Source organism: Sylvia atricapilla, chromosome 1 (assembly GCF_009819655.1).
Source record: "Sylvia atricapilla isolate bSylAtr1 chromosome 1, bSylAtr1.pri, whole genome shotgun sequence".
Taxonomy (NCBI): Eukaryota; Metazoa; Chordata; class Aves; order Passeriformes; family Sylviidae; genus Sylvia; species Sylvia atricapilla.
In genome coordinates this window covers 64,576,728-64,593,259 of record NC_089140.1, presented here as the reverse complement: position 1 = coordinate 64,593,259, position 16,532 = coordinate 64,576,728, and the positions used below count along the sequence as shown (strand labels likewise).

Genomic DNA, 16,532 nt, shown 5'->3' with positions numbered 1-16,532 from the left:
CTGACCTTTTGAGCAAAATATATGCAAAAATGGGAAGACTAAGTCTGACTGCCTATTGACAGTTCTCTTGACCAGCACTCCTGAGTTTAAATTTATCAAAGCATCATTTTATCACTGTCTTCTTCAATTTCTTACTCATTTCCAGAAAGGCTTTGGGGAACTTCTCAAAGACCTGCTGGAAAAAGCAGGGTCCTGACTCTCTTGTGAGGGAAGCCCATGCAACTTAATAGCATGACCCTTCTTAGCTCCTAGTGCCTGGCTTGATCAGGATCCCAAACTACGTGCGGTTTCAGTAATGCTGAACTAGATCAGCTGGAAGCCACAAAGAAATAACTGCTGTATTTCAGTTTATTAGCAATTCAAGCTCACTTTTAAACTTTTAAAAGGCAAATGATAATTGAAAATATCTCAGTAGAAACATATTCTGCTTTCACGGTCTATGGATATGCGTGTTTAAGGTATCATGCCATGACACTGTGCTCGTTGATTTATATTTTTACTGATGCTTTGACTGAGTAGTTTGTTGCCATGTACTGCTAAATGAAGGAAAAATCAAAAACTGCATCAGACAACCACTCTGTATTTCATTCTAGAAAATAGCTGGCAATTATAATTACTCACCATGTTTCTGGCTCAGAATAAAAGTGGCATTGCACAAAAAAAACCACACTGAACATTCATCGTGATTAGAAAATGCTCCATACCTTGGAGTGCAGTGGAGACATAAGAATAATTTTAAATGCAAATTAAATTGTGGGGGTAGCAAAGAGAACAGATAAAAGACAGTAAAACAAAGCCTTTCACTTTCCTCAAATTAGCAGGCTAATGTAGTATAAAAAAAAAGCAGTTCTACTCAGATCTGTGCTAAGAGCTTTCATTTCATCATAATATAAAACAGAAGATCCGTCACCTTTCTCTATTCGGTACTCTTGATTTCGAGGTTGAAGTGAAAATTAGAAGCTGTTCTTTCTGGCTCACAGACTGGGTTGCATTTGCTTAGTCTTATTCCATGACAGTAGGATGGAAAGAGGTCAGTAACACTGGTAAGTACTTCTGCATCGGATTTTATTTATTTATTTTTTAAATCTTTCAGTGCTTTGGCTTTTTGTCAATGTGCATTTCCTAAAAAAAGCTACATTGTGTGTTTTGTAAAAGGCTGTATCTTAAGCAGAAATGCAACGATTCCTTGAGAATGCTTATATCAGATGTTAGAGCTCCTTCAAGAATGAATTAATTACTTGAAGTAGGAATTCTGTAATAGGAAAGGTTTGTCAATATTCTATATATTTCATAGCATCACTGGAACATTTTGTGTGTTGCTTTTTCTGTCTGCCTTGTCCAACAAGCAGTACCAGATAAGAAATGAATCTCTTCTCAACATGTTCCTTGCATTATATTCATAGCAAAACAATATCACTACCCTTATGGTAAACGATGAACTAAGCAGGTATTTTATTTAGCGAAAGAAAATTATTAGATAAGACACACTGTTATGTTTAAATTTAACCATTATGAAACATTAAAAAATATCTCAGAATGAGATGCAACAAGGAAGATCCCAGTGTAAAGCAAATTCTTAAGGAAACTTGATAAAGATTTTTTTTTTCCTTGGGAAAGTTTTTATCAAATCAAAACCAGGGACTTAATTTTTTAGTACGAAGGGCGAGAGGGAGTGGGGGAGATGAACGTAGTGTCACCTCCTGTTGCTAAGTAACAACATCTCCTGGCCATTTTTATCTGATAAAGGAAGTCCAGTTGACGTTATGCATTATTCATCAGAGTTCCAATCAAACAATCAAAATTGTTTGCTTACACTGGGGACATTTAGTAAGATCAAAGAAACCCTCCTTGAAACTACTGGAGCTTACACCACTGCCAGGCAGCCTTGATACTCTGCAGTAAGTATCATTTCTGGTTTGGGAGTGCTACAGTAAAGTGAATTGCTGTGGAATGTAAAAGTTTTCTCATCAGGACAGACTTCTGAATTTTAAAAGGACTGCATGTTGGTTGATGAGAACTGAATCAAAGGAAAAAGATAAAGCCTTGGAAACCTGGTTTCCTGATTTTTCACAGCAAAATTAAAGGAATTACTTGAAGCAAAAGTCAGACTCCCTGCTCCAAACCTTTTTATCAGGTTTGCATGGAAAAGGATTAGAGGTATTTGTGTCCGTCTGTCTTAAAATACTCATTGTTCAGAGTTGCTTGCATGCTTATGATTATATGCTGTGGTGAGCTGTTCTGTGGGTGAGAGAACGGGGCTGTGTGTTTTCTGCAAATCTTGTTTTTTCTATGTGAGTTTTTAAGAGTATAATAAAATGCAGAAGGTAGTAACGAAGCCAGAGAAGGGTCACGATATCTTTCCAGGAACTCTACCTGGGCACAGGCAAACATAATTCAGTGTACATCTCGGAGAGTTATAATCTAGGGTCTCAGCAGATCTGAGATTCAAAAGGATGAACCTTAGCTTCAAAACAGTGCTAGGAGTATCCTAACATTTCTTAATGATTGCTCTTACAACATATTTTAAAACTGACAGTGGAATGTTCTGTTGCTACTTCTGGTGAGCAAGAGGAGAGAGGGAAGGCAAGGTTGGCTTCTGGTCCATTTAGGTGGAGTGAAATATCCAGAATATTGTCTTCTTTTCTAGTGCAGCACTTTGGCATAAGTGGCAAGAATGCAATCATTAATAATTAATGTAGCGATGGTAGTGGCTACTCAGAGGCACTGTCTGTGAATCTGGCTAAAGGAGGTCCCTGTCCTGAGCCTTTCTGATTTTCTTTTTAAGAGCAAATGTAACAGGCAGTTGAATCCAAGTTGTGTGTTAAGCAACAGAGACTGTGACTAGAATAGAGGTGATTTTACAAGGAAGATACTAGGAATCTTGCTAATACTGCGGTAGCATTTTTCTTTTTGTCTTTAGACAAGGGTTTGAACCAAACATTCTAAAATAGAAAAGGATGCTTATGAAGTTCTATGAATAGTGACTTGAAAATACTTTGACCCTAATATGCCAGATGAAGTACTTTAGTGGCTGCCTACACAGTTCTTTCCTCAAAGAAACCCACCAGCTTTTTTCTCTGACATCTCTGTAATCTCCTCTAGGAATCTGACTGATCGTTCATACCGGAGTATTGTACACAAACACAAAGCACCCTCAAAATGGACTACTTTTTGGATGTCGAGTCTGCTCACAGACTGTTTTACAGTCAAGGAGCCCAAGGTAAGAAACTCTGGCACTGACTCAAAAAATTACTAATTTAACTGTACAGTTAAAATGTATAGGGGCAGATAGAGGCCAGGTACTGACATAAGTGTTGAGAGGGTATGGGGTACGCCTTCAAAATGCATGGGCTTTAAAAGGGACTGCAAGAAGAATAATGGTGGATCTACACTCTCAGAGGATACGGAAGAACTGTGAGAACTGCTGGGTGTGCTGCAGGAGCAAAAGGAGCTGCCAGGATCCAGGTTCTGGTGTTGCAGAATCCAAATGGACAAGACAAAGTAAACAAGCAAGCAATGTCCCGGAGCTTGCTGAATAAGCCTGTGGTGTCCTTTCCCTTCCTCCTTTTGCTTCTCAGTGCTGTCAGGATCACAAGGTGATGTTATTCAGGAAAAACTGGTTTGGGAAAGCCCTGAGGCAGTCCCCCACATAGTTTGCAAACAGCAGCTCCCACTGGTCTGCATCGTCCCCTGTGAAATGCTGGCTCCCACAGAGCAGCAGCAGAGTGAGAGGGGAAGGGTAACCAAGATCCACTGCTTTAATGTGGTTGAGGCTTGTTCACAACATAGATGGTATTTTTGGTAAAGTCAGTTCACATTTTTCTCACCAGCTCTATATTTGGAGAAAACTTGCAATTTCAGAGAGAAAGGTGGTTTTTTGTTTCCTTAAACTTTAAACACCAACACAAATTTAAGAAAATTGTAATAGCCAAGTAGCTCTATCAGCCATTTTTATTTCTACATACTGTCTGTTTTTAGAAAATGGGATCCATTTTTCTTCCACTATTAATTTCACTGGTTCCTAATCAAATGTAAAGTCTGGAGAACAGAGTCTGGCCTTCCCTCTGGAGGCCATTCTCCCAGAGCAAGATGTAATCCACCCATGGGATGCCACCATCCCTGGATACATGGGGAGCAGTACCACCTCTGACCTTTGGTTCAGCTGAGGTGCTGCTGCCTAACACATGCTGTGTTGCTTAGCTGTTACCTCCGTTGTTGTGATACATTTTCATCTGTATCAGTTGCAGAAAGCCTTTCTTGTCACGACACAGCTTCCTGCATTGAACAAGTGAAGCAAATATTAAGCACCACAAAATCAGGGAAAAAACCAGCTGAGGTCAATGACTGATTTTGATGGGTTTTTTCTCCATCTCTAAAATGCAAAAAACACCTGGGCATTGCTACAGGAGTAATACTGAAAAATGTTCTTCAACTCTCTTTGAGTAGAGAGGTTGGACTAGATGACCTCCTGTGATCTCTTCCATCTATAACCATTCTGTGATATCTCTATGGGAACAAACCATTTCTATTCCATTGAAACTAAAATTCAGTAACATAGATCTCACTGCTTTACAAACTATAGCAAAATATCAACAGCATCCTAATGCCCTCTGCACTGCAACATACAGAGGCAAGTGTGGAAGAAAGAATACGTGTTCATGGAATGAAAGTCCATCACAGTCGTGCACAAGGTGACGAGTAACAGTTGTGCAGGTCACCTTCATTGTAACTATTTCCAAACAGGCAAGATTGAAAAAACATTATCTTACCCATACTTAGATAAATTATATTGTTAGCACATAGAAATGCTTGTACTGATCAGTTATTAAATCCAAAAGCAAGGAAAAAAATCCATTTTGCAGAACTGTATTCCTTGATACAAATATCATCAGCAGGGGGCTAACCTCTGGATGTCATATGGACTTCTATCCAAAACAAATAGGAACTAGCACGGAGACTTGGAGATTTTTTTTGCTCCCTTGCTTGTGAATGTTTTATGAAAGTCACTAATTGCATGCTTCCCTTGCACACCAGAATGTCCCAGACCCTAACTACCTCCACAACTAGAAACATTGATAGAAAAGCCATGCTGCACTTAGGCTCTGTCCACTTCCACTTTTCACCTTTCTCATTGCTCTTTTTAGTGCACTTCCCACAGCTCCTGCCCTTTGCATCTCTTACCTCTACAAGCTTGAGGTAAGGCCTCTTCCCCAAAGTCTACTAATCTCCCCTCTATTCATATTTCTGTGCTCGAGGTCAGCTGGTCTCCAACAAGCTGAGTGCCAGCAGGGAAATTGCTCTGAGCACAGAAGAGACAATGCTTCTGCTTTACATTCCCAGATGCTGCAACACAGCAGCAACAGGAGGTACTTTAGGGGAAGAACAGATGAACAACTGCAGTGGCAATAGGATGTGAAACAAAATGTGGCCTGGGCAGAGAGAAGTTTCAGGAGGCTTTCACTGAGCCTCTCTGAGGTGCCACAGACAGCTTCAGCAGGCCAAACAACAAGCCTCTGGAAGAATTATAGTCACTCAGCTTTTCTGCAGTAAATGCCCTTATCACTGTCTTTAGCCCCAAACTCCTAAATATCCCCTTCCTCTCAGCTGCTAAAGCCCCAGTACAGAACAAGGAACTCAAACCTATTGAGTGCGCATTCACGCTGCCTATACCGCTCTGCTAACTCCTGTTGCCCTTGTACCTTATGCTAAATTTTAAGGCTGTCTTCCAAAAAACCCAGCAGTTCTATATGAGATAATGGCATGATATCTCCAAGCATGAGCAAAACCAATATATTTATTTCCTTCTCCACCTTCTGAGGAGCAGGCTAACTGCATTAGCTTTAACTTCCTGAAACCACCCCCAAAACACACTGAATAATCCACAGTCCACTGAAATATCCACAATAACTAGCATAGCTCAGGTAGCTAGTATGGAACTGACTAAAAGGTCTGCAAGAAAGCATCATCAAGAGATCTGCCTAATGGGATTGCAAGTAACTATTTGATGTTGATATAATAACATGATGCTATTAGCAAATCACACTATCAAACAGCATGTGTATATGCATTAAAACTGCAATAAGAACTGAGTGAAAGAAGGCTACAGTATTCTGCCATTTAATTAGAAACAACATCAGAAAACAGTATATGTATTATTTGTATTGTAGTTATATTATTAGTTATTGCATTACAAAGTGCTCTGTTTACAAAATGTAGAATGGTTTATGACCCACTCAACTCTTCCATGAGATTTAAAGATCTCTGCCCTTTAGTACTCCACATCAAGAAAAAAATCTTTCCAGTGTTTTCACATTAATGACATGACAATGTTACAAATGGCAGCTGTAAAGCACTCGTTCTCATTTGTAGTTATTCCTTGTGGGTGGAAGAGAAGGGAATGAATAGAGCTGTAAAATGTTGGGAAAGAACTATGATGTCATTGACAACCGATGACATCAAATTCAACCTGGCCTGGGGTCTTGTGTAGTTGAATGTGTGATACCCTGACCTCAACAAATAGACTGAGATAGGGCTTTATCCTCCAGCAACTAATCCACCAGTTCTCTACCCCTTGCTGCCTGAACCAACACCCACACCTCCTGCAGAAAGATGCAAATTGCCTTTGCTGTTTTAGGGTAGGAGGAGAGAGGTGTTACTTTATGAGCTGCCACCTCTCCCATCCTCTCCTCTGCAGGAGCAGCCATCACCTCCCTTCCATGGGCTGAGCACAGAGCAGAGAAATGCTTGCCCATTTCTGTATCTGCTGTTCAAACAGCTGTTCCCTGTTTCCTTCAAGGAAAGTGAAGCAGGAGGGATGGAAAAGTCACAAAAGCTGGATCTGGCAGTAGGATTAGCTAGATTTAGAAAACTTGGTAAATGAAGCCAGCTGGCTGTAGTCTTCAAACACAAGCCAGAAATATCCTAAGCTCTGCAGCCCTCCTGACTGTCTCTTCTGTACTGTATGTTGGAATCTAGGAGCTGGTGGGACGTCCTTGCCAAGTGCGTAATGCTTGGTGACGCATCTGCAAATCAGAAACAGGAAAGAAAGGACTGTGATCCCTTGGATCCAGCCTCTTGCCCTTGGAAAGCCTGAATCTGAAATTTAGGCATGAAGCTGGACTTTAATTTTCAAAAAAGCCTTCTCCCTCTGAAGTGTCTGGAAGATACTGGTTATTCTTGGCTGCAAATGTATCCAAAATACAAATCTAGCTAGCTAGCTAGCTACAAGGGCTGCAAGTATATAATGTGGCTTGGAATAGGATTTAGCTCACTCATCCCTTAGGTGACCTCAGTGAAAATGTTTCACAAGAGTTCTAACTAGCTTGGCATGTGTCAGAAAAAAACCCCGTCATTTTAAAAGCACAGTTCAACTAATCTTAGACATCTTCCTTGGGTTAATATAAGTCTTGCCTCTATACTGATCATGAAAGCCTAGACAGTGAACTTGAGTGAAAGATACTTTTGCTAAAGGCATTTGTTGGCATAGAGGAATGGTATGTCGACAGGGAAGATAGGATTTGAGTCTGAAAAGGGAGTAACTTCCCCAGAAAATGGATAAAGCTGTAATCCAAGGCTCTACCCATCTTGGCAGTAGCCTACTTTGGAGAGACATCATTGATCTTGAAGTTCTATATGAAAGTTATGCTTTTGGGCATGCAAAGACCTCACATTTGACAGAGCTGAGCAGGCAGGCACTGAGGAGCAGCAGAAGTGAGATGCTCCATAATGGAAAGTAAACACAGAGTCACCAAAACAGGCAGAGCAGTAGCCTCACCTGTGAGAGGTAAAGCATGGCAGCACACAAGCCAAGCAGGTCTGGTGACAGTCACCAGGTTTAGTGAGGAGTCCAGACCATCAGACAAGTCCATGGATGGTGAGGGAGGCACGAGACTAAGCTGGACATGAAGTCAGCAAGTCTGGATGTAGATCAGTGAGGGATGTAGCCAGCCACAGGCACAGCTGCAGCCTTGCTCAGCAAACGGGCAGTGGCCACAGTGTAACTCCAAAGTCAGGGAGAAAGCAGCTGTTGAGGCTTCCAAGCTTCTTTCTCAAGAAGCTCCAAAGCTGGTCAGGGCCTCTTAAACCATACTCTCCAAAAGCTGTACCATGTCAAAGAGGCTGCCTCGAGCACAGCCAACTAAACTCTGTGCAGGGAGTGCACACAGAGCTGTTGCTACCTGGCTTTCACCTAGGCTCCATCAGGATTAAGATCTGAGGAACCCCTCCCACTGTATACAAGGGATTGAGCACCTGAATGAACTCTTGGAGAGGAGAATAATTCCTCTCCAGCACATTGCAAGTGAAGGCTTTAGGTACCACTATAAAAGGGGATTTACCCATCGCAGACAGCACATAGCACTTTTCTGTAGCCATGATCTGATGGAATGAGGCCCAAGACTCACCCTCTCTTGCTGCCTCTAGCAACACCACAGCACAATCTGATAGCATGGGTTGCAGTGCCTTGTCAGGATGCTACTCTGGGCTGCAGGCATCCACCTTTGCACCACAGTGGGACTCTCAGGTCCCTGCAGGGAGTTCAGGTTCAGCTCTCACACTTCTGACCCAATCAAGTAGTTTCTAATTCCCTAGAGAGCTGTGCATCCACTTTTCCAGTCTTATATCCTTTCACACCAGCAGGGCAAACCAACTTAAAATTAACTGTGTTAATTATTTTGAAGATTCTGCTACATTCCTTGAAGTTGTTTGCTAGGCCATTTGGTAAGATGCACTGAGCTTATTTAAATAACTGAACAAAACCCTCTTGAAGCTTTATCTTAAGCTATCCATTTACCTATAAATAAGTTACAGATACACTTAGATTAGGTATGCTTTTATTGGTTGCAACATTCTTGTAGATTACTTAATTAATTTACATTTATCAGGACCATAAGTAAATAAAAAATGGAAATCAAAAAAATGTGGAAATAAAAATACAGTACATATGACCAGGGGTAACAATTTTGTATAGACACATAGGCCATGACTGCTCAAAAGATGTCAGGAAATCATTCTTCTTGATAAGGTTTAATAAAGTACTCTCAGGTATAGTTTTAATTCCACATTTTTCTTTTAGTCGATGTTTCCACAATATTTCTTTCACTGTGCTTCATTTTTGCTCATTTATTTTAATTCAGTCAGTGCTGATTCATTCTAGATGTTTAATTTAATCACTGCTGACTCTTCATTGCTACTTCCCTTCTGCTTTTGCATACTAAATAGGGTCCAGTATTTTATAAAAACATATTGCTGCAGAATCCCCAGATCCTAATCCATAATTATTCCACTCTAGACATCCCTCAATCCACCAAAATTTTATGATTAATCCATCCTATATGTTAACATATTTTCAAAATTATGATAGCTTTCAGGTCTTTTTTATTCATGTTCATATCACTAGTTCTTAGACTGCCATCAGTAGCAGAAGAATTAGTAACGTCAAATGTGCATTCTTAATAAAATGTCCCTACCCTGAAATACCATTAAGAAACTGATCAACATCAACCTTTTCCTTATCCTTTTAAAACTTTTTGGAATCCTTTTCCCATCTCCTATTCTGGCATATGCCCATTATTGAGAATTCAAGAACAGCCTATGCCTTTGGACACAGAGAAAGCAAGTTTCACCTAAAATGTACAAAAAATGCTAGTTAGGCATACGGTGCATACTTTTACCCAAATACCACAAAACAGGAGAACAAATGTGTGCATAAATGTGGAGATCCCTTCACAAGGGTACTGTTGTTTGCAAACCTTGGGCCTGTGGTTGAATTTGATGTATCTATGTACTTTGTTTCAGATTACTGATGTCCATCAAGACAGATTTCAACAGCTTTGCTTTAGAGACATGGAGCAATCCATATGCATGTGCTTCTGTGTTTATGTGGGAGACACAAACCTATAAATCTTCCTTCATAAATGACAAATTATGTCCTCTCCACATGTTCCACTCTGCCTCTCCTGCCACTCATACTCCATTTCCCAAATCTAATCTTTCAAATGTTGTCCTTTCATCTTCTTTTACATGCAACTGATAAAGTGAAGTGGTATTAAACCAGACCAAAAGGTTTTTTTCCTGGTAAACATTCAATTGAACCCACTGCCTGGTTTGTCTTTAAGGAAGAATATTCACAGCTTAATAATGTTCTAGCACAAAAGGAGCATCATGTGCTAGATGAATCAAAATGTACCCGAACTCATATTTTTAAAGCTTCTATTTAGGCAAAAATACATTTCTGCATGCATTAACTACATGCAGATATGTTACACCATGGTGAGCCCTCTCCACAGAAGCATGAAGGATAAGTGAGTAAGATCTCATGTGTTTCTCTAGCGAAAAAAACAGCAAGGAAGACGAATCCTATTCAGTCAGCAAGAGTAGGACTGCAATTAAAATATTTGCATGGGTATTTTACAAAGTTGTTTAAAATTTGCCCTGAGAAACAAGGTTTTCCTCAGAAAAGCGTTTAAGATTCCTGATGTAGACCAGCATCTCCCTTGTGGCTATTTCAGTTTTTTTTGAAGCTGCTTGTGATGCTGTGCATCAGAAACACACCCTTTCTACATCTAGACATCTACAAGAAAAGTTTTAGCACTTCACTTGTACTAAGATAAAAAGCATTGTATTTCAAAGATTTGCCATTTTGAGGTCAAAATCTACTCTGCAAATTAGGGTTTCTAGGTAAAATAGAAAATGACCAGGGTACTTCTGTCACCAATGAGTTATTTAAATTAAGGATGACTGTTAAAAGTGGATGGAAAAATCCAAACAAATATTCCATGTTTTCTCCAATAATTTTTAGGAAGATGCTATTTCAGCTCTGGAATTTTTCCAATTAATTCTTTTTCTAAATAACACAACTCTTTAAAAAAATCAATACTATAACTCTTCTAAACATAAAGGTAGTTCTGGGTAAACAAACATTACTACTAACATTTTTATTAAAATATGTGGAAAAGTATTCTAATGGAGAAAATGGAAGGCATCAAAGATGTATTGCAAACTACCCTTCATGTTTTCAGTAATCTTCAGCAGTATTCAAAAATTGGGACCAGCTGTAGATCTAACTAAATATATTGAAATTATATGTTAAAAACGCCTCTGAACTTGTAATATAAAAATCTACATATTTTACTTTCCCTTCTCCCAAAGACTTACTTGTGTTGCACTTCAGTAACATACAATATTTTGAGACAAACAAATGGGAGATTATATACAATCAGTTCTAACATGTCACATGATGTACATGACAGCATTTATAGTTTTGAGGTATTTTTCCCTTCATAAGCAACTTTTTTCCCTTTCTAACAAATACCAGACAAGACATTGCCACAACGTGCCATTTGGAGTATAAGCCTAGGAGAAACAATGAAAATAGAATGAAAGAATTTAACAAAATTACTAATTTCCCTTCCACATGCTGTTGCAGTGGCTCCTTAAATTGAGCTTTTTGACACTGGTCTCAAATCCATTTGCAGAATAAGCACGCCTTTTAAGGTATTTTGTAATGTCCTTCCATTACTCCAAGACCTTCAAGAGGATACTTCCTAATTTTCCTGAAAAACTATCTCCTAAAAGCGTGTCCCAGAGACTGAGCTGGTTTGTGGAGAGCAGCTGAAGCTGGAGATACTGGTGGGTTATCTATGATGGACCCAAGAGTCCCATTGGGCATGTATTGGCAGCTTTACTAAAAAATGTATGGTGAGTCATTCTTGAAATAATGACTCCTGAGGATTTAGGAAGAGAGTGTGTACAGTTATATTCATGGCAGGCATAAACATTCACTGTCACTCTGTAGATACCAGAATGTGATCAGCTATAATTTCCAGTTCTCGGGCCGTGTAAGAATTGATCTCAGGTTTTTATTGCAAAGTGTTTTAATACTTATTAGCCTACTCTGAAATGTTTTCAATGTTTACTTAAAATTTCCAGTCATTCTTGAAAACTCCTTTTGGTAATATACACAAAGGGTAGATAATGATGGTTGTCAAAGTAATACATAATGATTACTCCAAGAAACATTTTCTAGCATCCACCTACCTGCAGTCAAAATGAATACAAGCCAGATCCCAATATTTTGACCCAAAAGGTAAAAATGGTTTATAAACAATTATATGGAAAAGCCTACTCCTATTCTCTGTTTACTATAAATGTATATCTAGTTTGGTGTTGGGATTTTTTCAGATATTTTTCCGTGCTGTGATCCAGCTAGCCCTGAAATGCATGAGTACCCTTTCACTGACTTTAACTACAGCTAGATCATGCCAGTTTCAAAAGACAAATCTTTCACATGGTTGTTTCATGAGATGATTTTTACAACACTGACTTCCTATATAGATAAATCGTCCTTAAGTGTAAATTTGAAGATGCAGTACACAAAATTTTCCATAGCAGAAATTTTCCATTCCCTTTTATCTTCATTACTGTACTTCCCTATTACAAGGGAGGAATGGTTTATAGCCTAGTTGCAGTGTTTACTTTAGCTTAATCTAAATAGTTGACCCCATTAAATCAATTTCAACTCCTGCCCTTTGCTTTTACTTCAAATTCAAACGCTAGGTTAGAAATGAGCAAAAACTTGAAAGAAATCATTTATAAACAGAAAATAAGTAAGTTAGACCAGAAATAACCTCTACCTCCAGCAGCACAGATTTACTTGTTTAGTAAACTACATAATACTGCAAATTGAAAAATAGAGCATGACAGCTTTTGCTTACTCATACTAATTATATGCTATCATACCTAACACCTTAATCAGATTTTAGGCATCTGAAAGCTACTGATTGACAGGTCTCATTTGAAACTCTAAAAAACTTTTAAAAGAAAGAATCACAGTTAGTAGGTTGCAGAATACACTCTTAGTCACTATCCAGTCATGCTCTCCAGTCCCCATGGGAAAATATAATTCATTGTTAGTTATTTGAAGTGTGAGGCTTTACAAAAGTCCTGAGATAAAAACTCTTATGCTAGATGATGTCCCAAGAGCAAGAAATATTTAGGGTTTAGGCTCTTAGATGGTCCTACATGGTAGTTAATGTTAATAGGCCCACATTAGGGGTAAGGACGGGCTTTCAAGCAGAAATTCTCTTTCCAGTTATACATGAGCTTGAGGAGAAAGTACTTGTGCATGGTCCCCATGCTTTCAGTGATCAGCCACATCCCAACTAGCATTTGTGATACCCTTTATCTACTCAGAGAGAAAGCTTAGGTGGATATATTTATAGAGGGTCTTCTCTTTGTGATTTGTAATTTATAGGCTCAGTGCCCAAAGCATTCAACAGCTATTCATAATTTCATTTCACATATAAAGCACCTACATTTAAGGGACATTACCAAGGCTATAGGGTCCAGAACTAAATACGTAAGCAATGCCCAAATGAAGGTTGCCTCTTCAACATTAATTCAGTCTCCTTATACATATGGATTATAGTAGGGCTTCTAATTGCACGATGACAGCCATTTTTTACTATCCTACCATTTGCTCCATCAGTGCATGGAGTGGGCAGTGTCACTTAATGAGCCAGTATTAAATATTTTGCTTTCTCCTCCTTGAATGCATGGCCCCAAGTAATTCAAATCCTGTTCAGAAGATAGAAATCTTAATTTCCCCATGGGTATTTCATTGGTGCTTCACTAAAGTATATGAATACTTTACAATATTAATTGATTTATTTGTTCACAAAATTCCTACTGAATGAAAATTATCTTCCACAACTAAGAAATTAAGACATAAAGTGATCAGAAGAAAAAAGTAGCTTTTAATTTTAAATGCCCAGGATGATACAAGAAACTGAATTTTGGAATAGTTGCATCTTCTCAAGAATAATAATCACATCATGTGTTCCAAGAACAGCTTCCACTGATATCTGCAAATTAATTGACCACTTAAATATTTCCACTACTCAGGCATCACAGCCTCAAAAACAGCATTCAGAAAAAGAGAGACTGCAGCTATTGAGAAGCTGAGAAAAGAATTGTTTTAGTGGCAAAACTAGGAACTTAGAACACTCAATCTGCAGCAGCAACAGAAGTGTAACCTATGTCTTTGAGGCACACAAGACAGCAATCTTTTCTTGGTATCATTCAGTGCAGCCCTTAAATTCTGCACCATGTAGAATATAAGGCAAGGACCTTAGAGCAAACAGCTTGTTCTACTACCTGCTACAGATCATCTCTTCCATTGAGTGATTTTTCTTTCTCTTTTCTAGTCAGTTTTTTTGTTGTTGTTGGTTTTTTTTCTACCTCTTTCTCTCCCTTTCTATTTTTCTGTTCTCCTCCTATTCTCATCTTTATTTATTTCTTCTTACCAGCTCGTCGGGCAACTCTTCTCACTGTGCCCACTCTGGTGACAGCAACTTCTGAGGATGACATAGACCGGAGACCCATCAGAAGACTCCGGTCTAAGAGCGACACCCCTTACTTGGAAGAAGCTCGGATCTGCTTCAACCTTGATAATGGTAAGACCACACCTTCCCTAAACAGCATATGACGTTAATTAAAGCCTTCTCTTTGAGACGCAGATGGACCAGATGGTACCTCCTCGTTCACAAGCGATGTGATGGTTTACCAGACATCCAGAGATGCCAAGGCAGTCTAACTACAAGCACCTGCATATGTATGAACAGGGATCGTTTTCAAAATTCTCCTGCAAGTGCTAACTAAAACTTTTTCCCTGTTTTAGCCAGGGTGAGCTAGTGAGATCACACTAAAATAGAACTGATTTGCAAACAAAATATATCTTATCCATTCCAGGCATCCAGAAACATGAAAGTTCTTGAGAACATTTATGAAGGGATTACAGCTAACAGCAGACTTCAGCTAAACCCAATCTTACAGCCACAGAAGAACACCCAGCACAAGCCAAAACCTCAATAGGACTGATTGGCAAACATGTAACAGAAAACTCTTGACTCTGCAGGAATGAGTAAGAGAGCCATCCTTCAAAATTCAGACCAACTAGTGTTACCATCACTGCCTTCAGAGTTAGTGACCCCCAACCACGGATTCCTTCCGTGCTCTTGTTTTCTCATTGAAGTTGATTAAAACAAAAGATTTTGGAAGTACTGACAACTTAATGACTTTAAGCAGAGTGTTGGTGTTGTTTTGGTTTTTTTAAAAAAAGGCCTGAATTAAATGGCATGAGCTAGCACACTCTTAGGCACACATTTTAACTGTCTAACTCGTACTTTACGTAGTACTCCTGTGCTACCCACTTTTTTTAAATAGCATTTTAAATTATTTATATTACACTAACCAACACCGAAATTAGAGCCCTAATGTGGCAGGCAGCCTATAAACCACAGAGTAAGAACGTATACATCTAAAGAGCTGATTACTAAACAGAGAAACAGAAACAAAACACTGAGCCCAGTCTGCAGCCGGAGAACGGAGTCTCTGGTTTTTGCAGATTTTTCTCAAAGATCTGCAGGAGCGACTTAGGAAGGCGAGCCCCGGGCTTGGAGCGCGGGTCAGTTTCGAACGTTGAGTGCAGGCGCCTCAGTCCCCTTGGCATTTTAAACTGCCAAGGTGCGGCACACCATCCCGCTTTACGTAACGGGTCTGACCAAGGAAAGAGGGCAAGGAGGTGAAGGGATGCACCATTAGACATCCCATCAAGTCCCGACGCAGCTGTGCTGTGAGTCCCGGACGCGCCGGGCTGGCCAGGAGCAGCTCGGGCTCTCCGCGGGGCGGCAGCTCCGCCGGCCAGGCCCATCGGCGGCGCTCGGCACCGCGGCCGGGACCTCCCCCGGGGGCGGGAAGGGCGCTCGGCCGGAGCCTGCCCGGGGCGGGACCGCCGGGGGCACCGCTCCGTCCCCCGCAGCGGAGGCGGGCGGGACCCGGCGGGGGCAGCGGGCAGGGCCGCCGCGGCCGCTCCCGTCCGCAGATCCTTGACGGGTTTTCCCTGTCTCTCCCCCTCCCTGCCTCCCTGCGCTCCTTTCTCCCTTTCCCTCTCTCCTTCCCCGTCCTCCCCTCCCCCTCCCGCGCCTCTCTCCCTCCTCCCTTCCCCTGTCTCCCCCTCCGCCCCCTCCTCGCCCGGCCGCCCCGCGCCGCCGCTCGCCCTCGCCAGCTCGCCGGGCCACGCTGCTCACCGTGCCCACATTAATGGCGGCATCTTCCGAGGAGGACATCGACCGCAGACCCATCCGGCGCGTCCGCTCCAAGAGCGACACCCCCTACCTCGCCGAGGCCCGCATCTCCTTCAACCTCGACACAGGTGAGCGGCGGCCCGGCCCGGCGCGGCCGGCGGCGGGGAAGGCAGGGAGGGAAGGGGCCGCCCTCCGCCCCCGCCGGCGCCTGGGGGCTCCCCGCCCGGCCCTGCCCAGCTGCCCGCGCCTTCGCACCTCGCCGGCCTCCCCCGGCCCTGGCCCGCCGACCGGCTCCCCTGGGAGAGCCGGGGGCCGGCTGCCCTTCTCTCTTCAGCCCCTCGAAGCTTCCCCGCTCCCAGAGCGCCGCCCTCTCGCCCTGCACGGCGTCGTGGCGCATCCCCACAAGGTTTCTGCACTGTCCCTCCTCGCCAGGTGCTGGCGTCCCTCCTG

At 41.4% G+C, this 16,532-nt stretch overlaps 1 protein-coding gene across 6 annotated transcripts in view; it reads left to right on the top strand.

Moving 5' to 3' along the window:
* The first annotated feature begins 673 nt into the window (after nucleotides 1-673).
* PHACTR1 (phosphatase and actin regulator 1) overlaps nucleotides 674-16,532 on the top strand; it is a 303,804-nt gene continuing 287,945 nt past the window's right edge. Inside the window, exons 1-4 of one of the 6 annotated variants that reach the window (XM_066324444.1) lie at nucleotides 674-1,030; nucleotides 3,103-3,220; nucleotides 14,307-14,453; nucleotides 16,064-16,210. In XM_066324444.1, coding sequence (XP_066180541.1) covers nucleotides 3,160-3,220; nucleotides 14,307-14,453; nucleotides 16,064-16,210 — 355 coding nt within the window. In that variant the 5' untranslated portion in view covers nucleotides 674-1,030; nucleotides 3,103-3,159. Of the gene's footprint in view, nucleotides 1,044-1,817; nucleotides 1,899-2,072; nucleotides 2,158-3,102; nucleotides 3,221-14,306; nucleotides 14,454-16,063; nucleotides 16,211-16,532 lie in introns of those variants that run through there. The other 5 variants (XM_066324422.1, XM_066324466.1, XM_066324437.1 and 2 more) reach the window with 5 other exon arrangements.